This window comes from Aplidium turbinatum, chromosome 5 (genome assembly GCF_918807975.1).
Source record: "Aplidium turbinatum chromosome 5, kaAplTurb1.1, whole genome shotgun sequence".
NCBI lineage: Eukaryota > Metazoa > Chordata > Ascidiacea > Aplousobranchia > Polyclinidae > Aplidium > Aplidium turbinatum.
This window is the reverse complement of record NC_137476.1, coordinates 23,779,223-23,795,817: the sequence shown is the minus strand read 5'-3', so window position 1 is coordinate 23,795,817 and position 16,595 is coordinate 23,779,223. Positions and strand designations below refer to the sequence as shown.

At 38.9% G+C, this 16,595-nt stretch overlaps 1 protein-coding gene and 1 long non-coding RNA gene across 2 annotated transcripts; both read right to left on the bottom strand.

The window, feature by feature from the left end:
• Positions 1–1,813: 1,813 nt before the first annotated feature.
• LOC145770573 (phenazine biosynthesis-like domain-containing protein) lies at positions 1,814–8,066 on the bottom strand. The gene is made up of 4 exons (XM_082582258.1): positions 7,938–8,066; positions 4,948–5,083; positions 4,481–4,607; positions 1,814–3,711 (listed from the first exon to the last, which is right to left on the bottom strand). Exons 1-4 carry the CDS (start codon positions 8,027–8,029, stop codon positions 3,173–3,175), a joined length of 894 nt encoding a protein of 297 aa, XP_082438384.1. The 5' UTR covers positions 8,030–8,066; the 3' UTR covers positions 1,814–3,172.
• A 3,155-nt stretch (positions 8,067–11,221) lies between these two features.
• Positions 11,222–16,323, bottom strand: LOC145770438 (uncharacterized). Its single transcript, XR_014289154.1, has 4 exons — positions 15,867–16,323; positions 12,961–13,145; positions 11,910–12,038; positions 11,222–11,401 (listed from the first exon to the last, which is right to left on the bottom strand). It is a non-coding gene; the product is annotated as an uncharacterized LOC145770438 (long non-coding RNA).
• Positions 16,324–16,595: the final 272 nt, after the last annotated feature.

Sequence of the window (16,595 nt, the reverse complement as noted above, 5' to 3'; positions counted from 1 at the left end):
TTCATTACGATTGAACTTATTTTTAATTTTTTGCTCAAATAATGGTTATGCAAATGTCAAATAAAGTGCCACCGCATTTCCAAACTTTTCAATTGGTCAAAATTTGATAAAAACTCGGGCAAGAACTTTCAGCATGCTTCAAAAATTTCATTAAGATTGAACTTATTTTTGATTTTTTTGCTCAAATAATCAAAACTATGTTTTTATGTTTAAACATATTTTGTCGTCAACAAGTTGTGAGAGTTAAGAAATATGTAATTTGTTGAAAGTTCAAAAGAAACTTGACAAAACGTATCCAGATGTTTACAAATTTTATGAATGGTAGGCTACTAAGCTATACCCCAATCCAATGTGCTCCAATATTGAAAGTACTGCTTCAAGCGTAGGCTATAATTTACAAAATCAACATGCTCAGCTGAAATTGTAGCCTGCAAGTTTTGTTCATAATATTTGAAATAACTTTTCAACGTCTGAAAATATTTATATGCTTGCAAATTTTATGAACAATATATCCTCTGAGTCGAGATGGAGGCTACCAATATTGACTTTGAAAGTGATGTTTTAAACTCATAACTTGAAATATCAAAATGCTCAGCTGAAAATGTAGTCTACAAGGTTAGTTTATAAAAATTTTAAAATAACTTAACTTGTTAAGATTTTAGATCACTATGACAATTTGTATTTTGAAGTACATGTACGCCTATTATTATCTTATTGATTTGAAATGTGTTTTTCTGTATTGAGTTGTTTTTAGTTTATTGTTATGATGCATTATTTGGACGATGCTGGTAATTAACAAATTACATTTGCAGTAGGACACCAGACTACTGGGAGCAGTGTAGAATTTTTAATCATGTGGTCTATGCAAAAAATATTTGGGCAAGATTTTTTTTGCACCCCTAAAAACTAACTTTCTCTACGCCTGAGCCTCACAGCCCACCAATGCAACAACGTCCTCATGGATCGGCTGAATAAAAACTGCTTGGACTTATGACGTCATACGAAACAACAAACTATGACAATGAGCCGTGGTGACTGGAGACTGCATTTTACCACAAATTTCACACATTTAACCTATCTCCTGCTCAATCAACTCGTTCACATGCAACCTTTTAATGTGAAGCAAAGTACAGAATTTATAGAAACGAAAAATACCTCTGCTAGAGAAGTAGTAGTCTAAAAACTGAAACTGTCATTGCACTCTATCTGGATCTAACAAAGAACTGGTGGCTGCCGTATGGAATGTATACTTTAGTCACTTAATAAGCTATTGCTACATCAGGATATACTTCATAGTAGCAAGTAACTGAGTAGAGCAGCAATAAATCAATTTTACTTAAAGCTAACTCTGCGTTGAAGGTTTGCTTGGACAAATTTACTAGCTTGCCATCACACTATTAATGGAAAGACCAAAACACGGAATCCGCTATCGCTTCAATCTGCGTATTGTTTAAACCGGAACGGATGTGACGTCAGCGACTGTTTGCAAGGCATCAACAAAGTTTTACGTTCAAAAGAGGTGAAGGCACGGCACAACAACGCACTCTGTTAGTTACACTAGTGGTGGGCATTCATTCCACTTACTATTTTAAAAATATCACACTTCTGTTTTGGGTCGTTTCTACTACAAACATCGCAAAGGGTAAGCTTGGTTATCTGACTGTTATGTCAGAGCGAAAACGGAGATGGAATTTACATAATTCCCTGTCAACAACGCCGTCGTCATCTATTAGTGATTTTATAATTAGCTTTGAATAAAAAGGATCGGAAATACTGAGTTGAAATGCTACTTTAAAGACTTGTGGAGTGGTGATTTGTTTTATTGTTTGCATCAAGTAAGATTCATAAAGGGACGATGTATTTTTTCACAATGATCCAAATTTAACTAAAACATAAAAAGTGAGACATATCATTTGGCAATAAAATTTCATCTAAGGTTCTTTATACATAAGATTGCACTAACTATTTCGTTCAATGAAGAAAAATTCCCATGTCTGCCACAGACTTTATAACAATATTTACACAAGAAGTTTTGTTCGGCTAAACCTAATTTTCTTAGCTATCGGCTACGGTGATTCATTTCCAACGGTAGCACACTGTTACGCTGATTCTTTATCATATGACATTTATCGTTCTATTTCACTGAACATTATGACTGGAAGTACCGTATTTATTATCACCATTGTCATGTACAGCGCCCAGGAGCATAGTTTGCGCTGTGGATGTGGCGATATACAAATGTTGTTAATGTTATTATTATCATAACAAAATCTGAACAATATGAAACATATGTCTTAAACGAAGAGAAAAGTTTTCGTTTTTTAATTAAAAGTTGTCAGTGACTTATTCCATTCACTAGGTGCCGTTGAATGTAGAGCTGTCCTTGAAATGCGTTGCTCAAGCGCACACTTAATGAGTCGAATCAGCGTTGCAACATCTTTCCCAAAGTTAGATGAGTACCCAAAGAAAGGCAACATCAATCAACGCTGGTTCAACCCTCGGGGTGTGCGCTTGAGCAACGCAATTCAACGATAGCTCTCGACTTCAACGACAGCGCTCCGTGAACAAGACTGCATCTGTGGTTCAAAACCTCTCCGAGTGTACGAAAATCACAAATTAAGATTTCAACTTCGAGCAATGAATGACTTTCTCCTGTCTGTATTAAGCTTCCAAAGAGAAAATCATTTTGTACTTTCCATGTGTTGTGTTAGCACCACCATTCTTAACAAGAATTCTTCGAAAATGCTGTTTCAAAATTTACCGAAACAAGATTTCATCTCCGACTATTTCGGGAAAAGAATTGAATGTAAACGTCATATTGGCGTCATTTATTGCACAAAAAAACCTTGCGTTAACGCTATTGCTATTTCGATAAATTGTTGTTAAAAAAAATCGCGATGCCTTCACAACGCGTATAGACTATAACGCATTGATCCAGACCTCAAGAAACAATCTAAATTTTCAGCACGATACAAACTTACGAATCAGATAGCTATTGCACTTTGTTCCGTCATATCGTTTCGTAGCATTCATAGCACCATTCTCTACAACACACATCAATCAGTCCACACACCACATCGACCGTTAGCGTTGTTACATTACCGGAGAAATACGCTCAACTTGAAGCACATGTTGCATCACTTGACGCTGCTCCCCTCTCAACGATGTGTCATCACGAAGTGGTCGGAGGAAGATAAAATTTTCCACTCATCACAACAGCAGCAGGTCCACCCACATCTACTCTTTTTTTGTCTCCCACTGTGACCTTTACATCGCCACCACGTGGCGAACATTGTCGGCCCAACATTTCTCTTTTCTTGCAAATTTGTCCCCAAAACGGGGCAAGAACCGTATGGGCAGAACCGGTCACCGAGTCCTCCGAAATTCCATTCCAAGGAGCGAAATATCGAGATAGGAAATCGTATTTCAATGCCTCGTCACCACCTCCTTGAGTTGTTACAATGACGCCTTTGTAAATCGATCCGTCATGTAGCGCCATCATGCGATCAATGTTAGGACAAAGCTTTTCCAAGTTTGATCTTGAAAATTCGGGTTTCATCTTAATGAGCAGTTTCTTTGTGGAAGTTGATAAATATATTCCGTCGATGAGATCGGTCGAGTGGGGCAATATGACGTCACACATTGCCTTATACGGTGCAAGGTCTTCACATTTACTTGGTTCATTCATGGGCAAATCAAGTGTGATGAATCCTGAAGATATCAATGATATAGTGTTAAAATAATTCTAATTTTGCACCTGGTAAAATACTAGTACTCAGTGAAAACTATTGTGCTAATTTAATTTAATCATCAAATAATTACGTTACAGTTGGTGAAAAAAGTGCCCAAACTACAAATCCGGGAAAACCTATCTGACGCATGTCTGCATTAATGCTTAAGCGACTACACAGTCAATTCCACACCTCTCTTCGCAGTTATTCAGAATTCAAAATATCTAAACATAAATGCCAACATTTGTCACTGTATGAGCCTTTGAAGCTATGGATCGGTCTTTTAACCATCCCATGTTAGGGATGTTCTTTAGGGCTTCAACGAGAAGCTACTGAAAGGCAGGTAGTTTTTAGTTTCATATGCCAACACATAGACACCTGGTACAGTTGGTAGACGTAAAATAGAACAATTTACACAAACATTGATCATTAAAGATACGATTCCCATTCTTCAGAACAAATCCTTGGTTTTCACAATGTAGATACCTACTAAAGAAAAACAATCTATTGCAAAACCTTGGCAAATCATTGTGCATCAGAGAAATAGGACAGCTGCTGCCAAAAGCTAATTGTCCTCTTGCCAAAGAAAGCAAAATATTGAAACTAGTACCTTAAATTGATTGTATTTTACATTAAAAACGCAACTAGTGAAAGATTTTACCGACGCTTTACCAACGATAAAAATCCTTATTTTACATAAAGAATGATGCTGGATTAACCAAGGATCAACCAGAAATGTAGGTACTTACCATTCTTATCTTTGCTGGCACAAAGATCTCCACTAAGCGTGGAAAATGATATAGTTGTGTTGATGTTTCCAACAGCTTTAAAGAGAGCAGCAGCTGAAGCCAGAGTAGCATGACCACACAGTGGGACCTAAACAATTACAAGTACAAAGTATCCAACCATTGTTTGTCACTAAACCAAGATTTTCTTCTTTGTCTGAACTTTTGAGGCCGAGGGTTTATCCTTCTACCACCTCAGATTGACGATGTAATTTCGTGATATGTCGTGACAGTTTTCTTAAAGTTGACAGTAACAAAATTTTAAATATTTTTCTCAATGCTATACTTTTTTCAGAAACAAATGCTCTGCCAATTATTTGTTTTGCAAAATTGAAAATTGTCATTGATGATCAAATAAACCCATTAAAGATTAAACTTCTACACACTTAGTAAACCAGTATGTGACCTAAACAACATAAAATGCTACCAACCTCATTTGTAGGTGTAAACCACCTCAATCCAAAGTTGGATTCCTTGATAAAATCATTGCAATGATTGGTAACGAACGCCGTCTCTGATAAGTTCATTTCAGCAGCAATTTTTTGAAGCACTGAATCGGGAAGGAATCTGCAATGAATGACTTTGGTTATTGTAACAAGAAAATTTTTCATAACTGGAAAGCAAAGCTACAGTTCTTTTCAACTGACTCTCTTCAAGAGCTTGTCAGAAATTCGATCGACAAGCTCCAAAAAAGACTCAGAGGAAAAAAACTGCAGCTTTGAGCTATGAAAAACCTTTTCTGGCAGCAATACTCAAGTTCTGTACCACAAATTAACTCTTCAACGTTGTGAAGAAAGGGGCGTTCTTCCCGGCTATCAGCACAAGAACGCCCCTTTCTTCACAATGTCCTTTGCCCTGGCGCCTGCTGGTTTTGTTGGCTCTTTCTTTGTTTCCACAAAGATAAGAGTTAAACTGACTGGTAAAGCGGTGGTCGAATAAATTTGTGGCAGAATACGGTGCGATACTGATGAGCCCAGCCTCATGGGCGAAACACGTGTCTGTCGCTGTCAATTCTTGCTACAAATCGGCTGCCGAGAAACATATTGTTGATTGGATGGTCTGAATGGCTTAGCGTGGAAGCTACACCGTTATGGTTGGCGAATCGCAGCTGCTCGCTGTACTAGTGAGTGCTCAGCCTTGTGCTGATAGCCGGGAAGAACGCCCCTTTCTTCACAATGTCCTTTGCCCTGGCGCCTGCTGGTTTTGTTGGCTCTTTCTTTGTTTCCACAAAGATAAGAGTTAAACTGACTGGTAAAGCGGTGGTCGAATAAATTTGTGGCAGAATACGGTGCGATACTGATGAGCCCAGCCTCATGGGCGAAACACGTGTCTGTCGCTGTCAATTCTTGCTACAAATCGGCTGCCGAGAAACATATTGTTGATTGGATGGTCTGAATGGCTTAGCGTGGAAGCTACACCGTTATGGTTGGCGAATCGCAGCTGCTCGCTGTACTAGTGAGTGCTCAGCCTTGTGCTGATAGCCGGGAAGAACGCCCCTTTCTTCACAATGTCCTTTGCCCTGGCGCCTGCTGGTTTTGTTGGCTCTTTCTTTGTTTCCACAAAGATAAGAGTTAAACTGACTGGTAAAGCGGTGGTCGAATAAATTTGTGGCAGAATACGGTGCGATACTGATGAGCCCAGCCTCATGGGCGAAACACGTGTCTGTCGCTGTCAATTCTTGCTACAAATCGGCTGCCGAGAAACATATCTTCAACGTTGGTTATGTTATGTATGCACTATGTATCCATTTTCTACTAGTAGTGTTTGCTTCAATCATGTGATCTCTGCAACAGAAACGCTCATGGACATTGGACAAAACACTTGATGGCAAAACAATCGAAATAGAAATGAACATAATTATGTTTGATAAAGCTGTAAAAACTGATGCAAGATTGAGCACCAATTGCAACTGATAAATCCGAGTATTTGCTTACCGAAAAAATGCAATATGATTCATATTATCTTAGAATTAGATACAAAGATTCAATATCTCTGCAAAGATGCTTTATGCCAACTTGCAAGCTACTGCAAAGTGGAGGCTAAACACGACTTTTCATGGATGACGAAACTGTATTGACAAAACATAGAACGGTGAAGTGTGTTTCTGAGCCAAGTTCGTTAAATGAAATAAAATACGCACTTTTCACCAGAGGTGGGCAGTAGCGCGCTACTTTTGTAGCGGCGCTACTTTTTTGGTAAAGTAGCGGTAGCGGCGCTACTTTTTAGTTGGAGTAGCGGCTGCAGTAGCGGCGCTATTTTTTTCCAAAGTAGCGGTAGCGGGAGAAGTGCTACTTTTGTTCAGTCGCACTCCCGCTACCCGCTACTTTTTAAATTAAATTGAAAAAAATGCTTGTTTTTTTTGCAATACTGGCGTGGTCAAGCAGCTATACAATCGGCTTGGTTGCAAAGTTTCGGTCTTTTCTAGCTGACGTCAACTTCTTTGGCGAATATCTCCGTGTGATGAAGCTTATCTGCCAGGCTTTAGACATTCTCCAGGGCGAGTCCAAGGCATATTACGGAGTCTTGCTTCCAACTATCACAATTTACGGGAAGAAGTTGACCGAGATCAGTGATCTTGTGACCTGTGAGGAGTTGAAAGTGAAAGTCCTTGAAGGGGTGAAGAAACGATTCAACAAGTGCTTCAACAACATGAAATAAGTTATGGCATCATGTCTTCATCCCTCCTTCAAGACGTCGTGGCTGCAATTTCTGCACTACGTTTCCACGGATGATGCTGACGCACTGCGAGAAAAAGTCAAGACAGATGTAATTCGACTGTTGCGGAGACATCCAGCCAGGTTGATACCGAGAAGAGTGACACCAACACTAGTCATGACTCCGAGGATGTATTTTTTGGAGTGTTTGCGCCATCCCGTGAAACGTCGGTGCAGAAGGAAGCAGCAATTGTGGACGCCTTTTTTTCGGACAAGAGCAAGTCCTTGAGCTTTTCGAATACCGAGTTAAAACATCTGTTCATTAAATACAACAAACCCATTCCTTCCAGTGCTGCGGTGGAGAGACTTTTCTCTGTTGGAAAAGATGTGCTGGACTTAGGGTCCAAAAAAGCGGGCAGGACTTGGTGACTCTCATTTTGAAATGCTCGTGTTTTTGAAAGTTGCATAACAATAAATTTCCCTTAGAATGTGTTTTCTATAACGACGTTAAAATGACAGCGTAAACGAATGATAACATTCGTTTTCAAGGTCATTTTTGTGTCACTAGGGACTTGAGTGTTTCCTAGTGTCATTTTAGACAAAAGTAGCGGAAGAAGTAGCGGTAGCGCGCGCTACTTTGGCCCGAGTATCGGTAGCGGGTAGCGCGCTACTTTTGTAAATTGGTAGCAGGTAGCGGTAGCGCGCGCTACTTTGGCCCAAGTAGCGGTAGCGGGTAGCGCGCTACTTTAAAAGTAGCGGGTGCCCACCTCTGCTTTTCACCAAGCAGACACACAGCAGCAGGATTTCCTGAGAATGGTACATCCGAAAAAGCATCAACCATGTACATTGGAACATCCATTATCAGCAAGTGAACACTTAACCCAAATTAACAAAGTAGTCTAGAAATTCAAAAGTGGTGTTATGAATAAACAGCATGCGCACTTACAATAGTTGCAGTCCAGAAGTTATTGTCAGACCAGAAGTCATAAAGACTGCCAGGCACGTCCGCAAACGATACAAAACTGTATATTTTGAAAGGTTTGGTTTTGAATCTTTATCCTTGGACTGACAAACCTTGATAGGTTATTCCTGGTAGTTTCGCATACCGTACTTGTAGAGGCTCTTGACGCAGGGTTGGTTACCGAGATTGACAAAGTGAAGTTTTCCGATTGTTGAAGTGTTGTTACCGAGGAATTATTTAATTCACTAGGTGCCGTTAAATGGAGATCAGTGCTGAAATGCTTTGCTCAAGCGCATGCCCCGAGAGTTGAACCAGCGCTGCATGATCTTGAGCCTAGGACGTAACCACTGAGCTATCGGGGCTGACATCTATCGAGGAAACTAAGTGTAATTAATTTGTTGCTCTAAAACTAATGCATACTTCTTCAAGTAAAATTAGACAACGCTTAAAATTGTTACCGTACTTTTAATTATTTTGTGTGAGGAATACGGTACCATTACCACTCAGAGATTTCCCCAGTTTGAGGCATAGAGCCTACGAACTGGAGAGTGGTCTGTAAGGTAAATGTGCATTAGATTTCTTTAAAATGATAGCTTTGACAATCCTAATTGCCAACTGAATCTCAACTGAATTTCAGCCACTGAATCTCAACACTGCACCACTTCTACCTACCCAGGCCCAATGCCAGATCAGAGTTGCATCAATTGCCTAAACAATCTATAAGGTCTGCTGGAGGGTACTGATAGACTGAGTTTAATGTTTATTAGTGGTGGTGGTTTTGCAATGTATTAAAATACAATCAATACATGAAGTGTTATCAAATTTAGCATTTTGTGAATGGAAAACCTTCTGACAACTGACATTCACCCTCATCCAATGCTGCCACAGCAAATTTGGAAAAAGCACAAGATTTGGATACAAAAGCACAAGATTGCAAAATGGAACCTTTGCGACCCAAATCATGGCAATTTAAAAAATAACATGGACCAGCACCCGTGGCTCAGTGGTTATCGTCTTCGGCTCTGGTAGCCCTGGGTTTGATTCCAGGTCGGGTCATACCAAAGACTTTAAAAAGGGTACCGATTGTGTTCTTTCTTGCATAACGCAGTTGAGGATAAATCGGGTAATAATCTGGTGACATATCACCCTCTTCTAATCTGCCTTGAGCCAGCATGGAAGCAGTACGGCTCATAAAATCACATGGAGTCCTGTCAAGTAACCCATGTTGATGTGCAATCTGCTGCAAGCGGAGATAGCGAATGATTATTATGGATCAGTTTTGTCTTCTTGTATCAAACTTTTAAAATCAGGATCATTCAACCATTGACGCATAAAGGGCTGTAAATAATACCACTTTTTTGTTTTGGGAATTGGTGAATGATTGTCATTATTTGATGCTGAATGCATTGCTGATGTAGGCTACTCTTTTCGCTGCTCTTGTTATCTAACAACACAACCTTTGAGTCTGGCGACGAGCACATATCGTACTCTCTTCAGATCAAATTTTTAGCTAATCTTGTCAGGCTTGATAACTCAATGTGTAAAATTGGTCAATATGCCTAGTACGGTACCAAAAACCTAGTTACCAAAACCTTTTAGTGCCTGTCCTTAACATTCTCATCATCATTTTGTTCCTTCCTCGTATGGAGGGTTGGATACAATGCGCCATTGTTCTCGACCATGAGCTGTGCGTACTGCACATTCATAAGTTAATTTTGTCCATTTTGTGATGTTTGTTGTCCAAATCATTCTTGGTCTGCCTTTACTTCTTTTACCGTTTATCTTCCCTTCTATTAATGATCTTTGTAATGAATTGGCAGTGGCTATTTGACCGGCTCCGGTCTTTGAATTTGAAACACTTATTGACCGGTCATGACGTCACTACATAAGCACTTTTTTCTTTCAAAGCAAAAGACGATAAGCGCCTTAAGTTTTAAATTCAACACGTTTTCTTCAACTGAGTCCGTGGCGCATGCGTAACGTCTCGGGCTGCCATGCTAGAGGGAATGAGTTCGATACTATCCGGAAGCGTTCTTTTTTTTTTTTTTTTTTTAACTATAAAAGGAAACAAACTGATATGAATGAATCAACAAGTGAATAAAAAAGTTTCAAAACGAATTAAAAAAGTTTTTTCTAGTCTTTATTTTTAACAAATTCCTTTCATAGCACAAATTCTCTGAAAAAATCACACCTTCTAATAGGCTGTAAGATTACGTTTCGCTGGAGTCCGAAGTTAAAAATTAAATCCAGTCTCATTGTCGCACAACAATCAGTCAAGTTTCAAATCATCATCTCAACCAACCCTTCAAGACAACTTTCCACTTTCACTTTACTACGCTACGCTGAAGAGGTCGGGAGATCGAAACACTGCCCAGCAAACATTGTACTTCGGCCCAACGTAGTGTGACAGTTGGTAAAATAATGCTCCTCCGTTGGCACTACGTTGTGGCCGAAGTTGACCCAACGTATCTTGCACCATTCGTCGCAGTTGGGACAACTTCTTCAAAATGTTTGGGCCAACGTTGTCCCAACTCTGCACCCAACGTAGTTCATCGTTGGTACCCTACGATGGCCCAACGTATTTTGCACCATTCATCGCAGTTGGGACAACTTCTTTAAAATGTTTGGACCAACGTTATCCCAACTCTGCACCCAACGTAGTTCATCGTTGGTACCCTACGATGGCCCAACGTATTTTGCACCATTCATCGCAGTTGGGACAACTTCTTTAAAATGTTTGGACCAACGTTATCCCAACTCTGCACCCAACGTAGTTCATCGTTGGTACCCTACGATGGCCCAACGTATTTTGCACCATTCGTCGCAGTTGAGCCGACTTATTTTAAAATCTTTGGGCCTACGTAATCCCAACTCTACTGCCAACGTAGTTCATCGTTGGTACCTACGCTGGCCAAACGCACTTTGCGTTGCAGTTGGCCATACATATTTTGCACTAATCGTTGTAGTTGAGCAACGTTGGTTAAACTTAACCTGCAATTTCAAGTTGACACTGTCCTGATGATCCAATATGCCAATACGATGACCATCTTCTTATACTGAGCAAATTTAAGTCAATGATGTAAACAAACATAAAGTTGTTGAAAAATACATTTATTCGAATGGTAAAATGCACCACCCATGCACAATTCACAGCTACGACAAGACATGCATAAAAGTCTAAAAACACAGTGGACTGAGGTACTTCATGCCTCATCAGAAGACTGCGCCTGGATGTAACAACGTGATCTGTGGCGGCTCAAACGCAAGTACCTATAAAACAATATGCAACATTTGTAAAGAAAGCAGGGATGAAAGAAAATATACTGTACAGTGCAAATTAGGTCGTGTTTACAGCACCGTGAAAGAACAGACTCTAATTGCTACATATCCCATGGATATGTGTATGCAACACCGGTTATGTTACAATAACAAGCATTTTTTTAATACATCCTAACATTCCTCAGTATGTTTTAATTCTGTAATTCGTAGCCTATATGATGGGGTGGGGAATGGGTATACCGTTATGTTCTATCAACCTCTAACATTAATGCACATTCGTTAATCGTGTTAATGCGGTTTGCCTTCTCTAACCAGTGCAAATTATTATTGTTATCGTTTGATAGATCTTCGAAGTCAAGTCTTAAAATGTGTGTATATTTCTTGAAGTTCTGCTCCAGAAATAAACTAATCGCTGGTTAAGTAAATAAAAATGCTTTTATTGCCCTTATTGAGAGAATAGTAACGATTTGTCAGTGACGGCGAGAACAAATGAACATACCCGCAGTACTTTTTGTAGCAAGACGTTTAAGCCGGCCCCCATCGCGGTCTTCCCACGTCTTAAACCAGTCGCCCAGTTTGTGGTCGATTTCTTGTAGAGTGCATGATTTCGTATTGCTCTGGACAACATCTATAAGTAAAGCAGTTTTGTAAACAAATAATGTTACATCGATTTTTATTTTTACACAATCATCTACAGCAGTGGCCAGCGGCTCTTAACCTGTGGGTAATTACTCAATCTGGGGAAGTTTGAGGTCTTCCAGAGGGCAATGAGCAGGACAGTGCAAATTATTACCAATTTTTAATCAAACTTAAATCATTGTTGGGTTTGGCTTTGGCTATTCCATTCAATTGATTGCCAAAGACTAATAAAATTGGTACGAATGGAATTAATTTTATGCTGCTGTTTGGAAGTCTTCACGAGAAGATGCAGAACAACGTGTTCTTGTCGAAGGTTGCTTATTTGTGCGACTTTTTCTCTGACATAAACGCCTTGAACTGCTTGCAGGGCAAATGGACAAGGTTATGGGATTTAATAGACAAATAATAGATTTAAGATGCCCAACATGCTTAATTGCTTAAAGTGGGGTAACGGGTCAGAAAAGGTTAAGAACGTTGCTCTACAGAGTCTACAGTCTGTTTCACGTGCGTGGCACGATCATCAGGAGAGCTGTAATAAAAATAAAAGCGAGGACATCACCATAAGCATAGCCGCCGAACCCAGGAAGGTCGGCCTTCCTGACCTTTTCGCAGAGAAGGCCACCCTTCCCTGCGAAATCGGCCAGATCAACTTTCTAATCTCATCTTTTTTACTGCACACGAGTAAACAGCAGGTGTTTTTCAACTAGATCTAGACTGAGGCATTAATCAGGGATAGTAAACAGCAAATTGACAAAAAAGATTACGAAAAAGGTAAACTTCAGATGCTGCAAAACTTATGATATATCCAAGGTTGTTATTTCATTGAAAATTAATCATGAACAGTAAGTATTCTTTCTGGAGACGATATCATACCAACAAGAGGTGAATACAAAACTTAAACAAACACTTACCTACGACCATGTTCTTTAAGTTTTGCATGGAATCAAAAGAAAACTTTTTCTCTCCACTTAATGTATTTTCCCCTTCCCGGTCCGCGAGACGTAACTTGCGACTTCGTTTAACATCACCTGAGGCATCAATCGATTAACCGTGTCGTATAGGCTTTTTCCTCCTAGATACGACACAGTTGTTTGAACTGCAATAGAACAGATGGATGTTGAAATGCATAAGCCGAGATCGTTAAAACAGCATAGAAAGCAGTCCCATCAAACAGTCGCGGTGCGTACCAGGCTACCAGCGTACATGGGTGTCGAAATAGGGTGGGCCGGGTGGGCTTTATTTTAACAAAATATGTTTTGCCCACCCTGTTTTCATGACACCTATGAAGTGTTCGTTACAATTATTTCCGTTTTTGTTTTTAGCTGAATTATCCAACCAACTGCAGTGTAACCTCTGAAGACTTGCAATAAACAAGATCACAGATATGCGTAAATCAAATGCACAATACCACATTCCAATTGACAACTTTGAAGGTGGGTATGTAAATGAACCCAAACCTCCAAACAGTAACATTGATACCAACATCAGATTGTTCCAAATTCCAGTTATTAACATCAAGGCTAAATATTTTCACCAAGTTGTCAACTTAAACCTCAAAGATATCAAGCATCTGCTCATGTATTTGGATTAAAACGTAGAGATGGACTCATCACTATCAGACAAAAACTAAAGTCCCGAAAGCTGACGAAATTCTTCAATACCAAACACGATTTTAATGTTTGTGCAGACTAATACTGCACAAACTCCATGTTTTCAATATGGAGTTGTGTGATACAAACCATACAACAGCATGTCTGTAAGAATGTGAAGGACTGATTCACACTAAGCGTTTTGACTCCAATATGACATTTGAAATACAAATTAAATATGCACACAATGAATTCAGTTTATTTAAGAATTTCTAAAACAAAACTATATTCTGCCTCATTGAAGCCGAACTGTGACAGTGTAAATCAGCCATAAAAATAGTGGGTTACTCGAAGTCCACTTTGAAACTAGACTGTTTTATTGATTCTTTGATTGCTAAGATCAAGTGTATTTATACTAGAAAAGGACTTCATTTGTTTGAGTAAGTTTTTAAAAGTAGTTCTACTTGATGGGGTATGTTTCACAGTCATAAGATCAATCATTATATGTACACTTTTGACATCGCATCCACTGCATCAGTGCTTGATTTTACTTTAAAAAATCAGTAATTTGCTTGTAACTTTTTTCTGTACATTTTTAAGAGAAAGTTCTTTGGAAATAAGATAGAAACATGTTACTTCTGCAGCATTTAAGCCAAAAACTAACTTTCTAGTATAAGCAGTTATCAAGATATGGCAAAATTAGCTATTTTCAGCTCGTTTGGTGAAATTGCACGGCCACTAGAGGGTGCAAGAACCCAAAATTATGATAGAAGTATTTCATTTGATATTTGGGGCCATATATCAAGACCACTTTTTGAAATTCAATTTTTTTTATTTTTCACTTCACCCTAATGAACAATTCGTACCCTTAGTTACCTTGAAAAGATCAAGAGAAAAAATTAAAAAAGCAGTCGCTGATTGTAGTCGCTGATCGTAGTTTCCGCAAACATTTTAAAAGGATTAGATATCGATTAGCTAGGCATCGGGTATCCGCAAACAAACAAACTGAAAAGATCGAGAGAAAAAAATAGAACATTGCTGATCGCAGTTTCCGTTTTTCCGCAAACATTTTAAAATTTCCGGTAATGCAAACATTTTAAAATTTCCGGTAATGCAAACATTTTAAAGTTTCCGGTAATGATTCTAAGAGTTTGCCGAAGTCGCTGAACGCAGTTTCCGCAAACATTTTAAAAGGGTTAAGGTTTAGGGTGTTTCCGCAAACAAACAAACTGAAAAGATCGAGTGAAAAAAAAATAGAACAAAGCCGAAGTTGCTGATCGCAGTTTCCATTTTTCCACAGTTTCCGCAAACATTTTAAAATTTCTGGTAATGATCCTAAGAGCTTGCTGAAGTCGCTGATCGCACTCGCAGTTTCCGCAAACATTTAAAAAGGGGTACCTCTAAATACCCATTGTCAGGCATTAGACAAATCCTAGACAATGCCTTGAAATTACCGACAATGCCTGAAAGTAGCTACTCTACAATGCCTGACAACCCCTGAAAATGCTATAATGCCTAACAAATTCGTCAACCACTGATAATGATCGACAATGCCTGGAAATTCCCAACAATGCCTGAAAGTAGTTAGCCTACTCCACAATACCTGACAACCCCTGAAAATGCTCCACAAACCCCCAAAAAGCCTACTATGCCTGACAATGGGTATTTAGAGGTAGGCCTACCGTTTTAAAAGGGTTAGGCTTGATTAGAGTTTCCGCAAACATTTTAAAAAGGGTTCGGGATTAGGGTTGATCAAAGTTTCCGCAAACATTTAAAAATTTCTTTAAATGATCCTAAGAGTTTTTGTTTGTTTGCGAAAAAATTTTAAAATATTTGCAGAAACTGTGATCAGCGACTTCGGCTTTTTTTAATTTTTTTTTCGATCTTTTCAAGGTACGAACTGACGGTACGAATTGTTCATGGTGGTACTAATTAGGTTGCATCCGATGCTGCGCAATCTACTTCATAAAACAATCTGCAAAAAACTTGTGGTATATACATAATGCGGTGATAGTAGCAACATTCGAATCCTGATAAAAAACTTCTCGTTGACATAATAGTCATTTTTATGCCACTTGAAAGTGAAGATACCACTTTTTGAAAAAATCGAGTAGGCTACTTCTAAAAATGTTACTTCAAAACCAATAAACAGGTCACGTAATTGCCGTAAAAAGTATTAAATAGTTTACCCTGAAGAATAGATTAGAGTCAAATGCAATAAACCTTACCTGAGTTTCATGATGATCATTCATTTGGGCAGTGCTCTGATAAATGAAAACCTGAAAGTCCCCAAAGCTACGTCTAAAAATTCCTAGATTACATCAAAGTTCCCTAAATCATTATTACATTCAAACAGTTTCACGTTCTGAAACAAAAAGCAAAAGTTAAGCGGTTTAAACAACAACACTAGCAAAAACCATTCTACATAACTTTGTTGTATTAGTGGGCAAAGTCTCACAGCAAAAAGCAGTACGGTATGTTAAATTACAGTGATGTTTAACATTACAGGGATACAGTGAAGATTTCCCAATGCTTATCACATGCTAAAAATGACATAAACTGTGCACGACTATCGACTTATTCATGAGAGCTAATTCGACTAGTAATTAGTTCATGTGCTTCAGCATCTGTAGCTGAACTCTTCATGAGCCCTTGCCAACTGCAACAATTTAGCTCGATCCCTTAATCCCAGTTTGTCAGCTGACTTCATACCTTGGGTGTGTAGCAAACCAACTAAACTTTCTGACTTTAAACTGTTCCTGTAGTCAGTTTTAATGTTCTTCAAGCTATCCGTACTAAAAAGTCATTCAACTGGGGCATTTAAACATGGTAGGGACATTAGGCAAGTGACTACTTTGCTATGAACTCAAATACGGAAGAAAACTTGACAAATAAACTTCCATTGATTCTGCAAGCGAACAAGACAAAACTGCAAATGCAAATGGCGTCCAACTCCA

Excerpts from the sequence above, each read along its gene's own strand:
- LOC145770573 (XM_082582258.1), bottom strand. The coding sequence starts at position 8,029 with ATGGATGTTCCAATGTACATGGTTGATGCTTTTTCGGATGTACCATTC. Across the intron at positions 5,084-7,937 it reads CTGCTTGGTGAAAAGCAGAG|ATTCCTTCCCGATTCAGTGC; the intron begins GTGGGCACCCGC and ends CATTCATTGCAG. Across the intron at positions 3,712-4,480 it reads TGCCAGCAAAGATAAGAATG|GATTCATCACACTTGATTTG; the intron begins GTAAGTACCTAC and ends TGATATCTTCAG.